At 37.8% G+C, this 25,091-nt stretch overlaps 3 protein-coding genes and 1 long non-coding RNA gene across 6 annotated transcripts; 1 reads left to right on the plus strand and 3 right to left on the minus strand.

Annotated features, from left to right (window-relative positions):
• On the plus strand, positions 2,721-4,658 carry LOC18775893 (ubiquitin-conjugating enzyme E2 32). Of its 2 annotated transcripts, none has more exons than XM_007210579.2 (5): positions 2,721-2,997; positions 3,335-3,466; positions 3,574-3,646; positions 3,904-4,067; positions 4,158-4,658. In XM_007210579.2, exons 1-5 carry the CDS (start codon positions 2,842-2,844, stop codon positions 4,365-4,367), a joined length of 735 nt encoding a protein of 244 aa, XP_007210641.2. In that variant the 5' UTR covers positions 2,721-2,841; the 3' UTR covers positions 4,368-4,658. The 2 variants fall into 2 exon arrangements, with proteins under 2 accessions (XP_007210641.2, XP_020419688.1); XM_020564099.1 differs by having other exon boundaries at positions 3,952-4,067.
• LOC18777620 lies at positions 11,729-13,299 on the minus strand. Of its 2 annotated transcripts, XR_002271724.1 has the most exons (3): positions 12,994-13,299; positions 12,293-12,643; positions 11,729-12,179 (listed from the first exon to the last, which is right to left on the minus strand). It is a non-coding gene; the product is annotated as an uncharacterized LOC18777620 (long non-coding RNA). The 2 variants fall into 2 exon arrangements; XR_002271723.1 differs by lacking the exon at positions 12,994-13,299 and having other exon boundaries at positions 12,293-12,986.
• On the minus strand, positions 16,441-19,457 carry LOC18776869 (RING-H2 finger protein ATL52). The gene has a single exon (XM_020563334.1). It carries the CDS (start codon positions 17,758-17,760, stop codon positions 16,732-16,734), a length of 1,029 nt encoding a protein of 342 aa, XP_020418923.1. The 5' UTR covers positions 17,761-19,457; the 3' UTR covers positions 16,441-16,731.
• Positions 21,032-24,740, minus strand: LOC18775753 (RNA-binding protein CP33, chloroplastic). Its single transcript, XM_007209356.2, has 4 exons — positions 24,271-24,740; positions 24,073-24,171; positions 22,749-23,039; positions 21,032-21,471 (listed from the first exon to the last, which is right to left on the minus strand). The coding sequence occupies exons 1-4, from the start codon at positions 24,655-24,657 to the stop codon at positions 21,361-21,363; spliced, it is 888 nt and encodes a 295-aa protein (XP_007209418.1). The 5' UTR covers positions 24,658-24,740; the 3' UTR covers positions 21,032-21,360.

A 25,091-nucleotide genomic window follows, 5' to 3' on the forward strand; every position in this document is an offset into this window, starting at 1 on the left:
CCAATTTGACCTAATGAGCTATATGAAATTTTCTCTTTTCTGGTATGTAGAGACGCTTTTCAATTGGGATGGGTTTGGCTTAGTTTTGAATTCCTGTGATTTTTTCTTTGGCTTAATCTGTAATGGGTTATGTGATTCTTTTCTGTTTCTGGTATAAACTTTGATAATTTCTCTCGTGTGGTTTAATCTAACATGAGTTCATGGGTCATTTTCATGTAGATGGAGGATGACGAAGAAGAGGAACCGTAATCATTCTATATACTATGTGGCTAATGCTTTTCAGTTAGGGGGTTTTTAATATGGTGCTGGGAAAGAACAGGGACATAGAGCCTCTTTTGTTGAAATTTGGGGTGGCTTTTGCTCTCTCTTTTGCTGAATTTCTCTTTTCTCGTCTCTTTTACTGGTACAAGTCTATTTTTTTGCAGCTCCCTTAATTGATACAAGGGAATCTGTTTGGTATTTAAAATCTAATTTGGTGTTTTACTTGTATTTTTTGTCATGGGTTGTAAAATATAATTTGGTGCTTTGCTTTTTTTGTCATGGGATGTAACTTGTAAGAAACAACTAATTTGATAGTTGGATGATGCATGTGCTTGTGATTGTGATTTAGTTTAGAAATGGGCTTTAATGGATGGCCTGTTTGAAAAATTGGCATTGTGAAAAAAAAAAAAAAAAAAAAAAAACCTATCAAAATTGGGCTTTTGAATAAATAAAATAATTAGGTTTTGGCAATTTGGCCCAAGAAAAAGAGACCTTGGCCCAAAAAAAGTGAATTAGGCTTAAAAAAACTAGTATTGGGCTAAAGCCCAAAACCAACCAAAAAGCCAGAATCGAACTGGACCTTAACAGGTCGGCCCATTTTCGGCTTTGAGTTTGGACCCGACCCAACACGAGAACTGATAACTTGCTCGGTTCGTCCCACGGGTCACTCAAAATTAGACTCGACCCGAACTGTGCCCAAGCCTAGGTGACTGTTAGTGTTTGCTGGGCGGAGGGACTTGGTAATAGTGGCTGCTATGATTTATTATTATTTTATTTTTCAATTTTTAGTTTTTTATTTTATTAAGTTAACACTGTTATATTAGGGTTAAGTGATAGGGCACTTGTCAAACATTTAAAAAAGGGACATGAAGAGAACACCAAATTGAGGACAGCCTCCCCCACCTTATTGCCGTTTCCATGGATCACATACAGCTGTTGCAAAAAGGCACGACGTTGAAGAAAAAACAAAAATCAACGAATGCTCTCTCTCTCTCTCTCTCTCTCTCTCTCTCTCTCTCTCTCTCTCTCTCTTACCTATAATAGTGTATCCGGATTATCTCCTTATTTAATCTGCAAATTCCCAATCTGAAACCTAATGGCGTTTTCATTTCTCTGAGCAAGTTTTCATTTCTTATTTATTCAAATTCGCAAAGAAACATTAACATATGCATCAAGAATATCCAATAAGGAGCAAGTTTTTTGAGTGGGAAGTCAAACGTATCCATAAATTGCGGTGGTAATTTTACTTTGTGGGAAGCACGATTGAGTTTCAATAAACAATTTGATTTAAATCACACCATTGATAGGGTGAATAATCTAATGTATCAAATAATTTAGAAGGCAATATGCTCTTTCCTTTGAGAGGAGAGATGATGTATGGAGATACGGGAGAAGACAGAAATGGAGAAGCTAGAAGAAAGCTATTGTTCTTGGAAGAACGTTCCTTTCTTCTTCCTGTAAGAAAGTGTTTTTCAAGTACGCATAATTGATGCCAATATCAAAAGCTCCCTTTAGTGTAAATAATGTCATGATAAGGTTTGCTTTTTTGACTTAATGAAGTTGATGTCCATAGTGGATTTTATTAATTAATTGTGGGGGCTTTGTGTGTCTAATTTTCCACGCGGTTTTATTATCTTTTATACAATCTCGACAAAATTTTCCATAATTAGTAAGTTTTGTTCACACTTAAAAGTGGTGCAGGACTTTTCAAACTTATCGGAGAGATTTATATGGAGGAGAAAAGGAAGAAAGAAGGAAAGTACTGCTGAGCAGTAAATTAAGTGCTTCTCAACATGTTAAATTCAATGTGACAATTTTAGTCAGACCCTCATTTTTTAGTGGCTCAGGGCCAGAAATTAAATAAGGTCTTTTTTTTAGGAACTCTACGTTCTCTTCATATATCATTTGTATAAAATAATTATAATAATAATAATAATAATAACAGTCCTAATCTCTTGGACTACAATAATCTGAGAGATTTGTAGTCACTTATAGTTTAATGTAAATTCAACGGTTCACTCACTTTTGCACTCATTTTTAAAAACTTTTTTGAACAATTTGATTAATATCCAATGGTAAGTGACTACAATATCTTGAACTCCTGTGATTCAAAAGATCGAGACTGATAATCATACTATAAAGACTAAAAAATATAATATATTAGAATTTCGATAAAACCCTAATCCGTGCATATAAATATGATTGAGTCAATTCTGAGCAGCTCATAGATAAATACATGCATATGACAGTCATAAAAATGTATAAAATTCGATCCTGATGATGGTCTGCCGATGCATAGGAGCTGAATGGATTCCTCTTTCGTCAAATATTCTTCAAACCATGTGCTGGTGCTTTATTTTTTTATTAATTTTTTATAAAAAATAATTTGTAATGCAAACGTTGGGTGCAAAAAGACATAACGTGGAAGAACCAACAAAAATCCAACGAATGCTTTATATCTCTCACACACGCCTATAAACACCGCCGCCTCTCTTTCCTCTCTCCGCTTCGTGTTTTAAAGTTTTGTCACCGGAAGAAGTTGTGGATCGGGTCGGGTAAGAGCAGATCGAACAAAATCAAATGGGATCGTTTAAGAGTAAGGTGGAGGAGGAGGAGGAGTACAACTCGTTCAACGAGTTCACGATTAATAAACTATTCTTGTCGAATCTCATTCACACGGAGTTGGAGGAGATGCAATCCAATCCCTCTGCCGATTTCAAGTGCCTCGCGCTTGAGGTTACGTTTTTATTTATTTATAAATATTCTTGTTCTTTGAGTTTTGGTTTAATTTCACTTTTCGGATAAGTTAAGAATTTGGATTCGTGATTCTGATTTCTATTTGAATTTTGGGTCTTGGGTTCGACCTCAATTATTGTTTTTAGCATTCGATTTTGTTTTAAGATAATTTTTTGGTCATTTTCAAAAAAATAAAAAAGCCTTTAGTTTTTTGGAAGAACTAAAAAGACGGGCATAATTTGTCGCTTCATTTTTTTTTTGGCTTTCTGGCTACTGAAATTGGGCTTGTTGTTTGGCCAAGATGGTAATTTGACACATCATTGATATTTGTTTTCAGTCGAACCCACAGGACTGGCAATTTGCAGTCAGAGGCCCTAATGGAACTGAATTTGAGGGTGGAATTTATCATGGCCAGATCAAGATTCCGGAGGAATACCCACACAAGCCTCCTATAATCACGTTGTTGTCGGTAATATCATATGTTACTGCTTTTTGAGGTTTATGGACTCTTTTGCAACTTGGGTCTTTTTTCTTTTTTAAATTATCACAGTCATGATGTGTATACTTTACTTGCAGGAAAATGGTCGCTTCAAAACCCAAACCGAGATCGATTATTTCAGCAATTTTTTATGGAGGCCACGCCAAAAAGGTACATTTCATTCTTTTTGAGACATTATGTATGCTAGTATATGATGTTAGAATACATCTATTAAAACACTTGCTAAAGAAGAAGACACACGTAATCCACCAAAACACAAGCTATTCTTCTACTCTCAGTAAACAAAAATGCTTTTGCTAATGGATATGGTTTTAGCCTCACTATTATAAGTTTGTCTTCACTGCGTGCCCTTGTTTTTTATATAATGTGCCATCGTGTTAGTGTTAATGTACTGTTGCTGATGGCAGTGCGAGATACTTTACTTAGACTTATTGAGTTATTGCCCACCTACCCAGATGGTGCGTTGGGTTCAGTAGAATACGATAAGGAAGAAAGGCGTGTCCTGGCAATCAAATCTCGTTTAGCAGCCCCAATATATGGCACTGATGAACGTCAGAAGTTAATTAATGAGGTACAATACTTACACAAGGTTTCCTTGCAACCAACATCGACTAACATTTCATGATGAAAGCTTTGCTAAAGGATTATATTAATTTCGCAGATTCATAAATATATGCTAAGCAAGACACCCCCAGTTCCTTCAAACGGGGGAGGGGACCAAAATGATCGAGACAGAAGAAAGCAGGGCATAGTTACCCAAAAAAGAAAAAGAACGCCGGACAAGATTTTATTTTATAAGAATACAATTAATGCTGACAACTGCAAGCGGGTAGGATTTTTCGATTTTGAGAAGAAGCTCAGAAGCCCTTGAACGAATCGGTGAAATTTTTTTTAATTTTAGGGACAGCGATATTTTAGCATTTTTTCATCCATTTATCATCAATATATCGATAATTTCCTCAATAATTTTGGTCATGTTGTAAAATATATAGTATGGAGCCCACATGTTCTTTGCCTATAAAAGGGTTCATCCCTTCCTTTGTAACTACACCTAAATGAGAATGAGAAATGTTCTTTGCCTATAAAAGGGTTCATCCCTTCCTTTGTAACTACACCTAAATGAGAATGAGAAATCAGAATGAAGAACAAAACATTCTCTTCATTCCCTCTCCAATTCCCTCTCCAATTGCTCTCTAAGATTTATAACACGTTATCAGCACGATTTCTCTATCTCTAAAATTGAGAGACCTAACCCATCTCACCTTCCTCTGCTCTCTCAGCTGTTTATGCCGGTGCCTTTGTTTTGCAGTGAGAGTCTTTAGATTCTCAAGGCTCAGCGAAACACGTTGAGCCTCTCATCTCACAACAAGCCCAAGTTCTAATCTTGGGGCTATAGAGAGCACTGCTTTTGTTCTTGTCTTTGGGGGAAGCCAGGTGTGTACGGCAGCAGTGACTTGCAGCCCACTGGAGCTAGCTCCATGCGCCACAGCAATCACACTGAAAACATCAAATACCTTTGGTCCCAAGTCAATATCCAATTGAATCTGAAAAAAAAAAAAAAAAAAAAAAAACCCAGCACCATTATTAGCTGGCTTTGGAGCCAATTGAGCCTCTTCTCTAACAACCCCAGCTTTGACCAGGAACTCCTCCAAAGTCATCTCTCCCAAGGTCTGTTGCCTCTGAAGCATATTAGACCCACCACCAGATGGAGCCATAATCTGAGTCTCTTTAGCCGTCCATATGCTCTTCAAGAGCTCGTCCATGTTCATGGACCCAAAGTCCTTGCCTGAGCCTCCAATGGTGTTCTGCAACTCCTCAAACGTCAGCTCACGTCCTTCTCGCCCGTCATGGGTCGTATTCACAGTCATGGAAAGGGCATGACCGCCTCAGCTTTGCCTTACAACAGAAGTTCTCCTAGCTGGTTAAAGGCCACTGCTCCAGATGTTGAAGAGAACATCTGCAAGTTTGCAAAGAAAGCACTGGGACTAGTTCTTGCAGCTCCGTGCTTGCTAGCTCCCACTACATATCGGGCTGGAGCTTCAAGATCAACGTGCTATGCTTCCTGACCTCTCGCAGTTCACTTCCACAACCCAAGAAAAAGCACAGAGAATGTTCTCGAAAACGTGCTATGCTTCCTGAACCTCTCGCAACAACCGCAAGCCACAAAACTCATTGCCCAAATCGAAATCGAGTTTGTTAAATGTGACTGCTGCGGCCTGTCGGAGGAATGCACCCCGGCCTACATTCAACATGTTCGGGAACGATATCAGGGCCATTGGATATGTGGGTTGTGTGCAGAGGCCATCAAAGATGAGATTGTGAGGTCTGAGAGGCTCATAAGCACAGAAGAAGCCATGGCTACCCACATGAACTTCTGCAAGAAGTTTAAGGCGTCAGGGCCCCCTCCAGAGCCCAAGCCAAGCTGGTCAGCACAACCTATGGCGAACGGCAGAGTTGGGGCTGAGTTGCAGCTGCTGGCCGAAGATGCACTATCTGGAAACTCTCCATCTTCATCCTCTGTATCACTTTCTTGGTCAGACTCAATTTCAGGCCCTATATTATCTAATCTGAAATCAAAAGGAAAGTGGAAGGAGAACATATGGGGGCGTCGCTCTCGAACCTGACGGAGGGGACGAACGGGTTGGGTCATGGACCGGGTCTTGGAGACATACCCGAAGAGCTGCGTGGCCTGCGTGTTCATGTACCTGACTCCGCCTGAGAGTGCTGCGCCGCGGTGTGCTTGAAGGAGGAAGGGGGGATGGGTTTTGGGGTGTGGGTGTCTTGATAAGTTTGGAAATTTTTGCAAATGATTGTGTTCAGCCGGTGTAAAGCAGCCAGTGTTCACTTGCAAGTTTGGGTTCAGAGATATGCAATCGAGACATTGGTCTATGCTTGTCAGAGACACCTCCAGCATCTTCCAAATGGAGAGAGCCTGACCATTTCCCAAGTGGCTGCCATAAGCCACTCATGACTCTGGGGTCACGGTTGAGCTCTCTGAGTCAGCCCGGGCCGGCGTCCAGGCCAGCAACGACTGGGTCATGGACAGCATGAGCAAAACGCACTAAGAAAAGTTGGGCGCATAATCGGGTCTTGGGTCCCAAATTGTGTGCTCTGTTTTCTTTATAATACTTTTGGAAGTGGCATGCTTTTTAGAGTAGGATATAGGGTGGGCACTTTCCTAAAAAGCAGCATTCCATGTAGCAGCAATCATGAAAGCAAAGGAAGACCCAACTGCAAACCCACTGACAGAAAAAAAAAAAAAAAAAAATTAAATAATAATAATAATAAATAATAATTAAAAAAAAAAGAAAACAAAAGAAAAGAGGGGGATCACTCAGCAAGGGCATAAGCGATAAGTTTTCTGCTCCCTTATCTTCTCTATTATTTCCTATTATATTTATCTGCTTTTCTTTTACTAACCATTAACAAAAATGGACCTTCGGTAATACCAAACATATTATCAGTGGGAGACCGTTACTAATACTAACAATTTAATTTACTGCACATTTACATTTATTTAAAAGGGTGGTGCGGGTTTATCGTCCACGCCTTTACTTTTATTTAAATGTATGGAGCAGAATTAGTGCCCATACAAGCACGTTTAATTTACTGCAAATTTACTTTACCGCACATTTATTTTATTTACTGTATGGTGTAGGATTATTACCCATACAACAGTATTTATTTAAAAGGGTGGTGCGGGTTTATCGTCCACCCCTTTACTTTCATTTAAAAGTATGGAGCAGAATTAGTGCCCATACACGCACGTTTAATTTATGAATTTAAATTACCGCACATTTACATTTATTTAAAAGGGTGGTGCGGGTTTATCGTCCACGCCTTTACTTTTAAAGTGTGGTGCGGGTTTTATCGTCCATACCAATAATTTATTTACCAGTAATTTATTTTATGGACTAAATGTGCTGTATGATGAGTTTTTTACAGTAAGCAGATCAGGACCAGAAATTCCTTGATCCTCATCATACAATTACATCAGGACTGGCAGATCCTTGATGATGATGTTAATATGAGAGCTGGCAGTCTCTCCGGTACTATATTTGTAAACATGTGATCGGACTTGAGGGTCCTTAATCCCTGACATGTAAATAAGGACCTGAGTTCCTTAATGATGTAACAGTACTGTATTGGTTCATAATGCCGTACACATGGATGATAACTGTACTGGCAAGTGTACTAGAACCTGCAGTTCCTTAAACTCATGGATGAGCAATTAAATGAGATGCCAGAAGTTCCTCAAAATATGGACAATTATGTAAGGGCTTGAAGTCCAAAAATATGTACAGAAAATTGTAAAAATGTCCATCCCATGAGAATATGTGATTTTGGCCCGAAGTTCAAAATCTAAGGGGATTGAATGTCCATACCATGAGAATATGTGATTTTGGCCTGAAGTTCAAAATCTAACAGTGTTGAGAACCTGAAGTTCCAACAATTAAATGGACAACCCTTGAGGTATTATTGCAAATTGTGGTACGCCACATATCTCTTTGGCATAAGAGAATGATGACTTGAGGCTCCCCGCATATTTTGTTATATCTGGGCCGGAAGCTCATGAACCCAAATATATGAGATATTAGCGTAGCTTTTACTCAATTCATATTTCATGTCCATTTTGAAAAGGGCAAATAAATTCTGAGTTTGTGTTTAGCCCAGGCCATAAGTTCCGGGCTCCCATACGTTGAAATATGAAATTTGGGAGAGTCGATATGGTCATTTGAACCTATAAGGCACAAGGTTCCAAACCGTCATTTTGAAAAGACGTAAAAACCACAGGTGCAAATTTTAAGAATGTACGCAATTATTATAACAGGAAAGGAGCAAGTTGAAACGCAGTTGCTCCAATCAAATTTTGCAAAGGCCATATCTATAGGAGGAAATATGGCTACAGTCTTTTCAGAATCCCAATATTTTTTCGGATCCCCATATTTTCTTTCCCAGATTCCAAAACTTCACGTGGCCTCCATTAAACGTTTGTCGGCACTTTCAGCGTTTTCAAAGTTTTATTTTCATCAAAAGCCGATCTTGCTTTACGGATTTCACAGAGCTACTTTTTTTAAAAGTACCCCGAGAATCTCGCAATTTTCTTATGGTTAATTTGAAATTCACCGGTTCTACCTATTCATTGTATTTGTGTATAAATGTGTTACTAACGAAATTTTCTTTGCAGAAGACATCCAGTTTTCTCCATACCTAGTGATGCGATATTTACTTATTTTTCTTATCAGTGAGCACTTAATATGCCCGAGAAGCAAGACTATCCCTGATCACGTTTCCGCTACATCAGGAAACTGTGAAGGCGATCTTATGCTCTAATCTCCGGAAGTCCTTCTAGACTAGGAGATATGAGAGCTTATTGTCTGCTCCCACCAGCTTTCTTCCCTGATTGCTTACCTTCTCTTTTGCATTTTTTCTATTTCTGTAACTCTCTGAGGATTATTTGTTTTTGACAGAGAAAAGAGTTGTGATTTTACTATTGCAGGATATAACTAGATCATCAAGCGCTACATTTACTGGGCCGATACAAGCTTGAATCATACTTGAGAAAAGTTTCTCCCACCTAAGGACGTAAGCAATACTTGTGTTATTTTATGCTTATATACTTATTTGATATTTTATCTTGAAAGGTAACCAAATGGGGAGATAAGTCTGTTCCAAAAGAATGACAGATATATGTACCCATGAATTATTAATGCAAATTTTACAGATTGTAAGTTGAATACATTGATAATATACTGCACAGATTAAAGTCCCATAAGAACAGAATATGGGTATAGCAGTGGTCAATATTATGCACGCCTGTTGCGTAGCAAATGATATGGATTGAAGTCCCGAAAGGACAATCCTTTGACATGTCAATATTGATATTATGCACGCCTAATGCGTAGCAAATTATATGGGTTAAAGTCCCATAAATTCATTGACATGTATGTATTAATCTGTGCCAAGCCTGCAGCATGACAGATATATGGGTGCACGCCTGTTGCGTAGCAAATAATATGGATTGAAGTCCCGAAAGGACAATCCTTTGACATGTCAATATTGATATTATGCACGCCTAATGCGTAGCAAATTATATGGGTTAAAGTCCCATAATATGGGTTAAAGTCCCAGAAATTAATTGACATGTATGAATTAATCTGTAGCATGCCTGCAGCATGACAGATATATGGGTTCTAAATGTTCCAACTCCCTAAATGGAGATTTTCCACGCCCTATGTAAAATAACGCTCCAATAGGAGGTTATAATCCACATTCTCACATAATAAAAAGCCCCATGAAGTGGCTTGGGTACCCAAAAGCAAAGAAATGCTTATAATTGATGCATGCGCATGCACATGAGAATGGTGAGATTATGAATTGATGAATGACAATTTTTAGTTTTGAAGTAGCTACTCAAATCATCAATGGGCTGTGTTGATTGGAACCACGTTCAATTATTAAATGTCGACAATATTATTGACCAAAATGGAACGAGGTAATTCCATTATAAATGAGAATGAACGTGAAAGAACAAACCCACAATACGAACCCCAAAATTTGTTAATACTGAATTTATACTTGGGTGTTCGGAATAAAAGGGAATATACCTACTTTGTATGACACACTGTTTCTGGCAGAAACAAGGAATGTTGGGTTTTCTCCATATTTACAGATTCAATTGTGCCCCCCCCCCCCCCCTTTATTACACAATTACGGAGACCAACATATTATCTTTAAGGGTTATTAAATGCACAAAGCATATCGCCAGAAGCGATTCCCTAAAGATGTATAAATAGCTGGGTTAAAGCTATATAATGTGTCATAAAGTTTAATCCCTTTTTAGACAAAATCCGTTGAGAGGATTGACATTGCATAAAGCAAGTCCCCAAAGGACATGTGCTTGAAGCACAAAATTTGTACTCAATATTAATATGCATAAATTACCTCAGTGAGTACATTGATTATAATGTGATTGCAACACATTAAAGATTCTGCAGAATTCACGAAATATTTGTCTCGACTTAAGGATCGAGCATTGTGCCAACAAGATTCTTGCTTATACTAAGAAAGTATTGAAGCATTTTTATGAGGATTATCCGTTGGTCCTTAAATGTTTTTCCGGAATTATACTAGACCAGATAGAGCTCAGCTCCACACTGTACTCTTTTTCCTTCATCCAGGTTTTTATCCCATTGGGTTTTTTCTGGTAAGGTTTTAACGAGGCAGTGTCGCTCAAAGATTGACTCACAGAAGCAGTGTCAACTACGATATTCAGAAAGCTGATCAACAGTATGACTTAAAGATATTTTGCCAAGCATCAGGGGGAGCGCACCATCAATAAAGATCTTCAAACACCGTACTCTTTTTCCTTCGTCCGGGTTTTTATCCCACAGGGTTTTTCCTGGCAAGGTTTTAACGAGGCAGTGTCGCACGCGCGTCAATATACATAGAATCTTATGTTACACATTATTATGTACTCTTTTTTCCTTCGACCAGTTTTTGTCCCACTGGGTTTTTACTGGCAAGGTTTTTAACGAGAAATACTCCGTATCATTTGTGGTCTCCAAGGGGGAGTGTTGTAAAATATATAGTATGGAGCCCACATGTTCTTTGCCTATAAAAGGGTTCATCCCTTCCTTTGTAACTACACCTAAATGAGAATGAGAAATCAGAATGAAGAACAAAACATTCTCTTCATTCCCTCTCCAATTCCCTCTCCAATTGCTCTCTAAGATTTATAACAGGTCACAATATTTTCATTCAAGTGGAATAATTTAGTCATGTGCATAGCTCAAGTCGGATCGTTTTTCAATTGACCTGCGGACCGAACTGATCAAAAGCATGGTTCTCAGATCGAGTCTGATCAATGTTGAAACTCAAAAGTGGGCCGACCCAAATAGGTCTGGTTCGGTTCTGGCACTTTAGTCGATTTTGGGCTTTAGCCCAATATTAGTTTTTTTGTAAAGCCCAAAATCATTTCTTTCCCAAAAAATTAAGCATCAAATGTTAAAACTAGCCCAAATAAATGTTTTTTTTCCCCAAAAAACTAAACATCACAGCAGCTGTTAAAGCTGTTATAACATGCCGAAATAAATTTTTTTTTTCTTTTCTTCAGAAGCTCAAATTAAGTATAATAATCCATAAGTCCATTCTAAATTCTAATCTAAATGTTTATAGCTAAATCAATCACAAATTAATACAAATTACAATCATCAACCAACCAAGGAAATAAAACATTTTGCAAACCATTATAGAACCAAAGAAACATAAAGCAAGAAATCCAAATTATACTTATGATTACAACCCATGATAAAAATGCACATAAAGATACAAATACAAAACGGCAGCTACATTCATCCAAAAGCCTTAACAAATCATCAATAAAAGAAGTTGGTAATCCATCAAAACTACCAGATCGTGATTAAAAGGAACTCCTACAGTTCATAATTCTTCTCACCGTTATATTCGTTCTACAGCAACAGGGGAAATTTAAAAATCACTGGAAACAAGATGCTAATAAATAGGGAAACTTATTAATTTCAGTTGTTGTAAACGCACCAAAGCAACAAGGGTATTTGCTCCATTAAACACTAGAACAGACAAAAGAGGAGAAATTGCCAAAGGCAAAAGGACGCAGGAAGCAAAATTGAGCAAGTTTTAACTTGGCATTCTCCTCAAGTGGCTGTCAGATACAAACAGAAAGAAGATACTTGAGACTTCTGCACCCACATTCAACTTTATTATAAAAAAAAGAAAAAAAAAAAGAGACCTAGAGAGGAAGGCAGAAGACAAGACCTTTGTACTCCTACAAGCTGGAATAGTAAGTGTCAAACCCTGTCCTCTGAGTACCTGGACACTAAAATCAGAGCATTAGCCACCTCTAAACCCCCCACAAAGGAGCTTCTTAAACACCCTTTGTGCACATGAACAAAGATTATCTGACCCAAATCATCCAAAACAAAAATTTTAACCCCAAATCAAAACCTGAAAATTATCAGACGCAAACCATCCAAAAAATTCAAAACATCCTCCATATAAAACTTAATAGATCGGTACAAATTCAAACCCAACTTACACCCAAACTAAAAAGAAAAGTTAAAATCAATGCCTAGAACCTCAAAGCTCACCAAGAGAGATGCTAAACAACTGCAAAAAAAATAAACAAACAATAAATATTCCAGATATCCCAAATCGTGAACACAGAAACAATATCCCAAATCGTCATTTTATCTCAAACAATAAAAAGTTGCCATTACCCAGTAAATAAAACCAATATCATCTCAATAGACATTGAAAAAAAATATAGAAGTTTATAAATGTTCTAAGAAAATAAGACACAGCCTCCAAAAAACTGGACATGCCCCACGAATAACCAAAGAAGAAATGCCTATGATCTGATCCAAAACAAATATCAAATCCAAATAATATAATCCCAAAGAGAAAGAAGAATTCGGATATTTATTCCAAAAAATTAAAAAATGAAATTACAGACTCACCTGAGGAGAGATGGCGCCACACGGAATATATGAGATGGAGTGTTGGGCCACGAGAGCTTTCTAGTGTTTGGGAGAAAAGATCCTTCCAAATAGGAATTATTCTTTGAAAAACCCTAGATGGCTAAAGTCCTATAAATACATGGCCACATTCAAGACACCCTCTCTCTCTCTCTCTCTCCCACATGGCTGAATGCTGTCACACACGGCTCCAAGCACTTGGCTCTACCTGTGAGAGAAAACCCCATCTTTTTTACCTATTGCCGCATCTTTTGTCAAAGGTCCAATTGAACTAACTTAGGTATCTGAGGGCCTTTGACCAACACCCCCATAAGTATGTCTTTTACTCCTTTTGCAGGAATCGAGGAAGAGAGAGAGAAACTCGAAGGGTGAAGAATCTACATGTGAATATTCTCTTGTGAGAAATTTACACAAACAAATTGGTGCTTTCATTGAGAGCGCGAGTTATACTCAACTCATGTTGTTGAATTAAAGGAACCTGTTTCCTCCTTTTCATCACTCAACTAAAGTCTTCCAAACAACTATAGTCAAAAGCAAGCACACGAGAAGCAAGATCGCCACAATGACTCAATTTGCGAAGGATACGAGCCTCCACGACACCATGGCAGTTGCCACTTTCTGCCATTGAGTTCACAACCCAATTTCCTTGGCTTCCACCACTGTTCCAGCCGCTACCACCGTCTTCCCTCTCAGCGCCGCGACCAAGATCACGGTTCCAACAGCCGCCCCACCTCGCGGTCCCGTCACGTGAGCCACCTTGCTACTGCACATCTCCATGGCTGAAATAGCCACCCTTCCTTATGGTTCCTTAGATGGAACCAGCTTGCAACCTCAAGGCCTGGCGGTCGGATCCAACCACCATCCATATGGGTTCACATCCGGATTCTTGGAGCACCATCTCGGTGCCGTCGCAGATGCAAGTCACGGCCCTATCATGGAATAAGTACAACCATTTCATCATTTGCCTCCACGCTTGACTACACTCCGGTGTACACCTCCAATGAAACCCTAGCGCGTGTGCAACTAGGTTCCACACAATTCTCTCCTCCTGATCCACAAAGCCAAGCAAACCTCAATCTTAGAGTTGACCAACTCACTCAGATAGTGGACGACAAAAACAACTTGGTTGGACAGCTCCTCAACCAAATTGACTTGGTCTGAGACCTTACCCTTAGACCCCAATGCGAAGAGAGAATGATGGATGAATGCGCCCATGGGCAGTTCGAGAGGTTTCATATAGATCGGGCATGAGCAAGCAGACAAAGAGAAGACAAGAGTGTGATGCTTAGCACGTTGGCATGGCCTAAGCATCTGCAAGCCATGCTCAAAGCAGATTGAGTCTCCGATCGATATTAGGTCCAAGAATCAATGTGCACGAGAGGTTCAGCTCACAACCCGATGTTCATGCTCGCCTGGGCCCTTAGAGAAGCATTTATGTGAGACTAGGCCTCTGAGAAGATCAACCTCACGATCAACCCCATGAAATACAAGAAAAAAAGCTCCTACATGCTTGGTCCTAAGGAGCCAACTCTCGATGACAAGCTATAGAGATTTCCTCTCAAGCTCAGTCCACCAACATGCAGCACAAGCAGGACAATTGAAGAGATCTGCCTTATAGAGACAATGAGAAGGTAAACCAACGACGCCCGAACCATGGAGGATACAGACGTGAACCGCAGACCATGTGCGTAGAAGATGTCAAGAAGCTCTTAAATGACCGACTTTGAGACTTAAAGATCGGAGGAGGTTTCGAAGATGCTCTGCACAAGGAGGTGGACCTAATGAACTCCTCACTATTCACAGTTGAGATCGAACAAGCGGCTCCACCAAAGCAATTCTCAGCACTTTGTTTCACACATTTCAAAGAGAATTCTGATCCCGATTGCTATATAAAGCACCTCAAAAGTGTTATGATTCTTTACAAAGTCAAAAATGCGCTGATATGCAAGGTGTTTATCGTGACCTTATGAGGAGCAGCCCAAGATTGGTTACATACCCTACCATCCATGTCAACCAATAGCTTCAATGAGGTAGCATTGATCTTCACTAAAGAGTACACTTCTTATCGGACGATCAAAGGAATTTTGACCATTTGTTCAACTTGCACAAGAAGCATGATTCATCCCTTAAAAACTACATCAAGACATTCAATGTAGAAAAAGGCTAACATCATAGGTTGCAATGACCGAATCGCATCATTTACCTTCAAGAAGGGCTTACCAATAGAGCACGACTTATACCGTGAGCTGACTATTGCTCCCAACCAAACTCTAGCAGACATCTTCGCGATTGTGGAACTCTACGCACTCTAGGATGACTATTGAATTACGGCGAAAAATTCTACCAGGCAGGCCAACCCACCTACCGAGAGAAGTACCAAGCGCATGTCACCCCATACATCAAATCCTAGCCCAAGTAAAAGACAAACCTTGGGTGAAGAGGCCACTATCTTTGAAGGGAGATCCAACCAAGAGAGTTATCAGAAAATACTGTGCCTTCCATGGGGCGCACGTCCATTTCACATATGATTGTTTTGCTCAGAAAAAGCACCTCAAATAATTGGTGTGAGAAGGCCTACAATGTGGAATTTGTTGCACGTATGGGGGAGTGTGTTGAAGAATATGAGTCCTACATCAAAAACTTGACAAAATAAAATACAACATACAATGAATGGTTCCACTATTAATAATATCCATAATTTTTGTATAAAACCACACAACTGCCGAATTACGTAGATCGTTAAGTTGAAGACAATATTGATATTGGTAGTAGTGAGTCGTGGATCCATGGCTATTCTATTTTGATCAAACTGTACTTCGGGATTTAATATATGAAAATAGAAGTTGGGGTGTTTAACTTTTTTTTGTTGGCAAAGGAACGTTTGTTAGGATTTAAGGCTAAGCAATTATGTTGGCCAAAAATGAAATAACTAAGTTTAAATCAAAAACTGATTCATTTGAAATCTTTTTTTATTTTTTTCATTTTTTCATTTGTTGGCAGCATTTGTTAAGATTTAAGATTAAGGTTAGTGGGGTATAGCTCAGTTGGTTGAGCTCTTCGACCTCCACCCATGTGCGTAGGTTCAAAACTCCCAGACTCCTAATGAATATTTGTTTAAATCCTCATCCCACAAACGCTTGTACTAAAAAAAAAAAAGGCCTAAGTAATTATGCTGGCCAAAAATGAAATAAATAAAATGCAAAAACAATCATTCATTTGAATTTTTTTTCATTTTTTAAATTCAAATCTTGGTACAGATTAAGGCCTCTGAATCTTGATAGTTTAAATAAACAATTTAACTTCTCTAAATTTGACATTTCAAAAAAGAAAAATCTAAATTTGAAATCACTCTGTCAAAATGACTATTTATAAAATTTGAACATGCAAGTCCAAAATTTATCGAGTACAATCCCATGGGTAACAAAAATAATTAAAACTGACTCCAAAGAAACAATATATTAAAGGGAGAGATTTTAGAATACAACATGTGTATACAATGCCCTTTTGACAAGAACGACCTTCATACGTTGGTTTTAGTACCTAAAAAGGATGTTTTATACACTAGTTGTATACTATAATTTTCGATTGGTAGAGAATTACAAATCACTCATTAATGGATCATGAACAAATAATTGTAATAGCTAATTAATCCAGACCAAACTGTTTGATTTGCCAGCTTAATCCACATTCCCCCAAAGAAACCAAAATACAAAAAGTTTTCTAGACTGGAAGTACTGTATTCCGTGCTCTTGAAGGCCTAGTGGGAAAGAATCTTCCACTTGAAAATGATCTCTTCATTGCAACAGGACTCATAACACAATGCAGGAGCACCCCTTTTCTATTGCTAGATTTGTCAACTCCTTCAGCAATATCATCTGACTCTGAGTTCATATCGTCCTCCTCATCCTCTTCATCATTCCTGCTCAGAATATCAGCTACTAAAACTTGATTATTCTGACGCCAATCGTCCATGGAAACCGACCTTCTAATTGCTTGATGATACCCTTCATGATCTCCTTGCATTGATTCCACATTTTGAGAAGGACCCCCTTCGGAAATTTGTGCCATGACAACATTTTGATCATGTGCTGGTTGGCTTTCAGCTATGGATGATGCATCATGATTGGTTGATGATGGAGTTTCAGTCACGGCAGGGTGAGGCAACTGATGAGGAACTATGTTGGCACGACACAACGGGCAATTTGAGTGAGATTTAAGCCATGTATCAATGCATGGGAGATGGAAAGCATGGTTGCACTTAGGCAACAGCCTAAGCCTCTCATCTTCTTCAAACTCACTCAGACAAACTGAGCAATCTGTTCCTTCAACAAATCCATCTCCTTTCTTGTACTTACAAACTGTTAATGACTTGATCAGAGCCTCGTCTAAGCCGGCCGTCACGACATGCCAGGGTTCATGGATGGAGGGATTGTGAGGGTCCTCCATCTCCTCATTCTGCTCCTGATCCTCTCTTCTCGCTCTCCTCCGGTCCGCATTGCTGCAGTACTTGGATATTATGGTGTAGTAGCTAACAAGAAGAAAAGCACTCACCAAAATGCCAATAATTGCAATAACAAGAGGAGAGAAACTTGGGGAAGATGAATTGTCTTCAGGAAACTCAAAGACAGGTGGAGGAGGTATTATCTTGTAACACCATTGTGGACAGTACAAACTGCAAAACCCTTGAGAACAATCTTTGGTGTTCATATATGGTATCCAAGTTTTTGGGCTGCCTCCTAGAGACCCCATCACTAATCTAAATTCCAAAACCACCCACAGAAAAATTCTATTTTGCTGATGTTCTCAATATCATATTTTTCTTTCTTCCCTCTTGTTCACTTTTTTCAGAGAGAGAAATGTAATTTCAGACAGTAGGACAAATCATTCCATACAATTTTCCCTAGACATTAACACAAAGCCTAAATAGAAACAAAAGTTTACCTGAAGATTGGTATTTGGATTGGATGGCTTGGGGATTTTTTCTTTCCAACAATGATCAAGGTTCAAGAGCACATGAGCAAAATCTAAGAGACTGAAATTTTCAGATTCTGCAGAGTTTTGAAGGCAAGAACAGCAAGTGCAATAACAGAGTGTGCAATATAAATTTGATTGAAGAGACAAGATGGGTTGGGAGGCCAAAGCAGCTTACATGGAAAGCAGAGCAAAGCAAAGACTGCAGGATGCTGCTGCTGTGTGTTCTTTTTCGCTTTCTTTTTTTCTTTTTTCTTTTTTTCATTTTAATTATTTTTCTTTCCTTCCATATTCTCTTTTTCTTTTTCTATCTGTTTGGGAGATAATGTTGTTGACTAAGTGCTGGTGTTGGTTGGGAGCTCACTAATGTAATGAAAGCTTTTATTATTGTTGGCCAAGACTGTGGTAGCTGCAAGCGAGCATATTGCATGGTGCTCTTTGTTTTTACATTAAATTGTACCCAAACTAAAATAAAAGCCGCCAAGATGGATCAAACCGAAAAAACTTGACTATCTCATGTTTTATACACCTTTCGCTGAGACGTGATGAGAGAAATAGAAAGGTATATGAAACATGAGAAGGCGAGTTTTACTTGTATCAAACCCACAAGTGTTCTTTTGTCTTCGTATTATTATTTTTTTTTCTGCGAGTTATATGCACAAACTAATTTTCTCAGTCAGTCAATCTGTAACAAAAATTGATCAACACAGTATCCACTTTAGACCAAAAACACCATGTGTATCAATGATGGCTTAGCCTTTCTATGTTGCATAAATAAAGAAGAGAGAGAGAGAGAGAGAGAGAAATGTAGTGCTCCATTTTCTGTTCCAAATGCATAAAAAGTGGGTCTCAGAAAATGGGGCCTTCAGATTCGTTTTGAGATGAGCATATATTCGCTTAAAGAGTGTTGCAGGGACCAGCATCTCTTCCCAACAAATCAACTGTTGGACTAATAATCTACTTTCATAAAGAGAACAAACAAAGCATGATTTTGAAATTCCTAAAACCCAGAATATTGGTCAAGCAAAATGGTAAAGGTGAAGTCAAAAACTAAAGGAAATGTTATGTCATTGAATCAAAAGGCAACTTCAGATAACCAAGAAGCTGTCTTCTGTCAGGAGCCTTAAGAACTAAGACTTCTCTCTCTAACAATCTTCTTCCCAACCTTTGGAAACTTTTGCTTTCTCCAAATTGAATATTTCCCATGTGAAGACGGAGTGGAAAACTTAAAGATTTGACACACTATATTAAGGTACCCTAAGCACTGAGACAATAAGAAAAAGTAACAAGTATAGAATTCTCTCTCTGCTAAATAACTTCCTTTAAACTCTGGACCACCCTTTCATTTCTTTAGACCTACTCAGTGATCTCTTCTCCAAAGTCACGCCAATCATTTATACCATCATACATATATAAGTTGAAATTTAAAGAACCAAGTTGTATTTTTGTATATTAAATCTTCCCGCAATTGCCTAGAAATGAGGATATCATCAAAAGTGATTCCAATCTCTGAAAAGTTTCAGCGGTAAAATTCTCCAAACACAAGCTTTGTGAGAGGAGGGGGGAGGGTGAGGAAGAGAGAAGCATTTTGATTCCAACTAATAGAATTTTGGTGCAAGAAAATAGAAAGTATCAAAGAATAACATTTGACATGCTTTTTCGATAGAATTTTAATGATTCTGATAGCATATAACTCACTTGTAGAAAGACAAAAATATATGACTCACCTGCTGTAACACAAGTTTCTCCATTTCCATCCTCTTAGTGATCATGAATTTTATCAGAATATTTGATCAGTTTTGCTCATTCGAATCAACTTGAAGGCCAAAATCAAGCCCATCAATATACGAACAACTTTGACTTGAAAAGGGAGCATCAACTAGTTTATAATAAGCTATGCTCCTGCCTACGTATAGCTACTATAAGTTTACCCTAGCCAATTTAATTGCTCATCAACCCAGCAGCTTCCAACCACATTTTTCATCAATCAAACCCTCCTCAAGAAGAAAACAGCAAGAACAAAAGATTTATTTATTTACAAAATCTGAAGACCTACCTCCTGTCCAAACAAGACAAATAACACAGCACAAGCACATGTACAAAAACACACACCCATGTGTGCAGACAGACATCTTCTAATATCTAAAGGTATTGAACATATATATATTTTGTGTATTATCCACAAAATGTATTCACTAATCAACTGTTGGCCTAGACTCCAAAGAAGCTGCCTCAACAAAGGATCAACTTTCATATATATATGATTAGCACCAAAATTTAAATAAATAAATATAACAAAACAAAACCAAAGTTTGAAGGAAATATAGCATGTGTAATTTAGAAAGCACAACACCATTGCATAAGATTTATTCAATTGAGAATCTAACTATCCCTCTTTCTTTTAAGTATTCCAAAACAAAGAAATGAGAGATAATCTGCTGAATAACATTTGATGGTATTGAAAATTTGATGTCCTCTTTGGAGTCAATATTACTTCCAGCATATTTAGTAGCTTGACTATTCTCTACGAAATTGACATGAAGCCACAATAGCATTGACCTCCGGGAAAAATAAGAAACTTGTTCATAACACGAAGTGATGCGGTCATACTTATTTATGATAAGTGAAAATGTGTACAACTATTAGAAAATGTAAGGGCTTAAAGTCCACAGTAAGTCACTATGAAAGCAATGAGTTTCAAGTCTGTGTTTAACACCATGGTTTGAATTTATTAGCAATAAGATCCTAAGAAATTAACACTTCAGCAAACGCCTCCATTGTGTGGGCTTAAGCTATCCAGGCTGTTCTTTCGACCAAAAAAAAAAAAGAAGCTGTTCTAAATAACTTTAGGTCCATACATATATAGCTTTAAAAATCTCTCAATCTCCATCCCTCCCTCTCTAGCCTATGCTTCAAGGGCATAAGCTTCTATTAGTAACAACCTAGTTGACTGCATTAGTAGGGTGATGTAACAAGTCAACAAGTAATATGTGCTTATCTATTAGAATGGTGAAGCATTAAATATTGAGACTTATGAGCAGCACAGGGATGCTTCAAAAGCATAATATTTATTTGTAATGTTGTAAAAGAGGCTTCCATTGAGTAATCATATAGAATATATAAATGCTCTCTCTCTATCTGGAACAATACAATAATATGTATGTCAACAGTTGTTTTAGCAAGACAGAGAAAACAACAACTGCTCTAAGAACTGAAAAGATAAATAACAAAAGGAGACACTAATGCAAATTTACAGACAACAGGAGGACACCGTCCCTCTCTACATGGGTGGTTGAGGTCAAAATTTCTGCTTTCCCAAGATTCCACTTATAATCTGCAATAAAAATAGATCAATTTGGTTAAAGACTGTCTGTGGACTTACAACTCTTCTGGTTGACCCTCAAATTTTTCTTCCTCATCCTTTTGGCTTCCAGAGTTGCGGTCATTTTTCTCACTAAATTTTAGATTTAGTGGCCGGCCCATCAATTCCTGTCAAATAAAAGTAGTGCGCCATTTCAAATGTGGGAATTTGACTTAATATCATAGTCGGATGTAATGTTAATGACACATAAATATTTGGATTTGTATTGAAAGTCAAGAAAGAGAAGTTTTTGTCGCTAACAGTATACAGTCAAATTATTCATTGTTTTTTTTAAAATAAAAAATGTTCAAATGTCTCTTTCAGCCAATGTAAACTTATTTTGAGATCTTTATCCATTTACTTAATTCTCGAATCCAAATGCACTGTAATTTATTTCTGCTTGGTCTAAACCGCTTTTCTAGTAACAGAATGCAAGTAATTATATGTGAATAATCTAACTAAAGCCCAAGACAATGCTGGACTACATATTCATATATTGCACATATGTAGTTCTTTAATAGCTCTCTCTCTCTCTCTCTCTCTCTCTCTCTCTCTCTCAACTGATTATACACAAATGATTAGAATCTTGTGCTTTCATTCATGACTGGAACACTTCTGGAAACGTGTATGGACTATGGAAAGAAAATTTTACATAGATGGTGGCAATTATGAAACAACTTATATTATTCCTGTTAAGATTTCAAATAAACAAATCAACAGCCCACTACTTTACATTCTTCAACACACTTCTTTGTGTGGGACCACAATATAGTAGGCCACATGTGCAGCCAATTCCACATCGGTTTGTGATCTTAGGGTAGTCAGGCTCAGTAAATCGAACCGAGCATGTGCTCATCCCATGAACTTAGTAGAGACACAATAACCTGGGCCCAGTCAATCAATCTGCTCTGAAACCATGTTAATATTTCAAAGAGACTGACCACCAGCCTGCTACTAATTGGTCCAACACCAATACTGTCCCCAACCTACATAGCACAACATTTGTGGGGTTTTATCACAAAAGATCTTGATGTGATTAGTAGTGAAACCATAACTTATATATGGTATTTCATTTTGTCAAGTTTCCGATGTGGGATTTTACATTCTTCAACAATTTCATACTTAACCCCTCTTTTTGAACCAAGAGTGAAATTATTGCATGCACATACACTAAAGTTTTCTCTAGAATAACTGCATATACCCAGAGAGTTCGATAGATGTATGTGTGCAATTAAAAAGTCCAGGTAACAGTTTTCTGTTGAAAGGTATAAAGATACTAAACTAATTTATATCACTGTAGGAAGCAAAATAACCACATCCATTTGAACTGATACCTTCCAAGCTTGAGCAGAGTAATAGCAGAAAATAATGAGAAAGATTGACAAAGTTGATAAATTTTTCTTACCTTCCCATTCAAAGAAGAAATTGCAGACTCTGCTTCCTCCTTTGTAGCAAAAGAAAGAAATCCATATCCACCAGATTTCCCGGAGGGGCCACTAAAGACAACCCTGGCTGAGACAGGAACTTTAAAATTTTCAGAGACAAAATCTCTGAGATGGCTTGATCTTACTTTCCATCCCAAATTAGAGACGTAAAGCTTATAGCGTGTCTCCACAATTTGGGGGTTGGGAGGAGGTGGAGAAGGTTTCTTAAATTGCTTTGCAAACTCTACTCTGATAGTCCTATCCAATACCTCCTGAAACAAATAACTCTGAGATGAAAAAATATGTTTCCAGATATAGGAAATTCCTTTTACTAAGAAACAGAATTCTTTTGAGTCAATACAAGTACATTCCTTGTGGACAACAAGATATTAACCAAATACTAAACACCCAATGCAAAAAAGATCTAGCTGACATACAACATAAACGAAAATATGTAGATAAGAATAGTTTTCCTATCCACAAAAATTGCAGAAAAAGGGAATTCCAGGAAGTCCGAAGAAACCAAACCCAAAGTGATGTAACCTAACTTTGTCCCATTAAACATCTGCCCCCTCCCCTCTAAGATCCTTTTGATTCTTTCTAACCAAACAACCCAAAATACAGCCAACACCCCGAATTCCATACCACCTTTGCCTTCTTTCCTCCTCAGCAGTGCAACCAAAAGAAAACTGAAGATTTACCCAATATAGTCCAGCCTCCATAAAACAGGAAAACTGGTAATTAATTGTTTCAATCTGAATGATAATTTCTCTCTCTACAGAACCAGATATTTGCAAATATTCTATAAAGATACTTTGATAGAAACCAAACCATTAGAAAACTCATTTAGGATTCAATGAATCAAAAAGGAAACTACAACCAAAACAAAAAAAGAACAAACAAATTCCTAAGAAACAAAAATTTCATTGATTTGGCAATTCAATTGAAGTAGATAAACTTGTATCTATTTCACGCCACTTCAATCTCCTAAAGTTCCTTCCCTTTTGCTATTGAACCCAAAACTCCAGGTAACTTTGGAACCCCATAATTCAAATTATTGCTAAACCTACAAACACAATGGAATACAGATAATAAGGTGATTTAAAGAAAAAGAGGAAAACATTTTTCCTCTAGTAGTAGAAGAAACAGTCACAAATCAAAATGAACTGCCTACAAACAATGATGTACCTATTCTAAATATCAAATTATAATGCTATTTTTATCTGAGTTAAAAATCGAACTTTCATCAGAGCTAAAATGTTCCAATCATAAAATACAGAACACCCAAATACCAAAATAACTTACATGAGAGTGAAACTTTTCAATGACAGCCTGAGCTTCTTCCCCAGAAGCCATTGTCACAAAGGCAAAGCCTCTGCTCTTTCCATTTGGTTGCTTTATAATCTGAAAATCCAACATACATAACCAAAATTTCAATTACAAATCCACATAAAGACAGAAACAAGATGACTAATTTAAGGAGAACCACAAAAGAAGAAGAACCTCAACATCTGTAACGGTCCCACATTCGCCAAAGAGGTTCTTGATATCCACCACAGTGAGAGACCAAGGCAAATTCACAACGTAGAGCTTTCTCTTCAGGTTTTGCGTTTGGGTTTCCTCTGCTTTTTCTTCTACTGCTTCTTCTTCAGCTGTAACCTCCTGTACCGCAGAGCACATCAGCTCAAAGAAGGGTTTTCTTGTGGGGTTGTTGAGGATGCATGGGGGAGAAGAATACAGAAAATTGCGGGAAATGGGAGGGATAGAATTGGAAATATGAAGCTTCAGGGAGGTGGATGGTTTGGGGGACGCGAAGAATTTAGAGGAATAAGAAGAAAAAGAAGAAGAGTAGAGGGAGGAGACAGACAGTGCAGCTTCAAATGCCGCCATTGTTTTGAATGTTCTGTGCAGAGAGGAAAAACTGGATAAGGGGTGGTCCGGGTGGACACTGGATAGTGCATTTTATCTTGCAGGGATAATATAGTCCTTCTCAAAATTTTCTTTACATTTAGTTATTTTGTTAGGGTTAATCGTTTTATTGGTCTCTCAATTTAGACTTGATTTGCATTTGAATATCTCAATTTTCAAAATCGTTTTTGTGGTTCTTCAACTTCGGTTTCGTTAGGACAATTTATTCTACCATCAATTTTGTTAACCATTCTGTTAAATATAGGGGCAAATTTGTATTTTTGTATTAAATGGATTCAAATATAAATAAAAAATTTTATTGAACTTTCTCTCTCCCTCTATCCTGATTTCCACTCCCCCGAAACTTGATTTTTCTTTTTTTCTTTTTTTGGTTGGTTTTTTTTCTTTGATTTTCT

This window comes from Prunus persica, chromosome G5 (genome assembly GCF_000346465.2).
Source record: "Prunus persica cultivar Lovell chromosome G5, Prunus_persica_NCBIv2, whole genome shotgun sequence".
Taxonomy (NCBI): Eukaryota; Viridiplantae; Streptophyta; class Magnoliopsida; order Rosales; family Rosaceae; genus Prunus; species Prunus persica.

What these genes read in the sequence shown, in the direction of transcription:
- LOC18775893 (XM_007210579.2), top strand. Translation starts at nt 2,842, where the DNA reads ATGGGATCGTTTAAGAGTAAGGTGGAGGAGGAGGAGGAGTACAACTCG. An exon ending in TCAAGTGCCTCGCGCTTGAG is followed by an intron (nt 2,998 to 3,334) that starts GTTACGTTTTTA and finishes ATTTGTTTTCAG; the next exon opens with TCGAACCCACAGGACTGGCA. An exon ending in CTATAATCACGTTGTTGTCG is followed by an intron (nt 3,467 to 3,573) that starts GTAATATCATAT and finishes CTTTACTTGCAG; the next exon opens with GAAAATGGTCGCTTCAAAAC.
- LOC18776869 (XM_020563334.1), bottom strand. Translation starts at nt 17,760, where the DNA reads ATGGGGTCTCTAGGAGGCAGCCCAAAAACTTGGATACCATATATGAAC.
- LOC18775753 (XM_007209356.2), bottom strand. Translation starts at nt 24,657, where the DNA reads ATGGCGGCATTTGAAGCTGCACTGTCTGTCTCCTCCCTCTACTCTTCT. An exon ending in GGACCGTTACAGATGTTGAG is followed by an intron (nt 24,172 to 24,270) that starts GTTCTTCTTCTT and finishes TTGGATTTTCAG; the next exon opens with ATTATAAAGCAACCAAATGG. An exon ending in TTGAAAAGTTTCACTCTCAT is followed by an intron (nt 23,040 to 24,072) that starts GTAAGTTATTTT and finishes TATTTGTTTCAG; the next exon opens with GAGGTATTGGATAGGACTAT.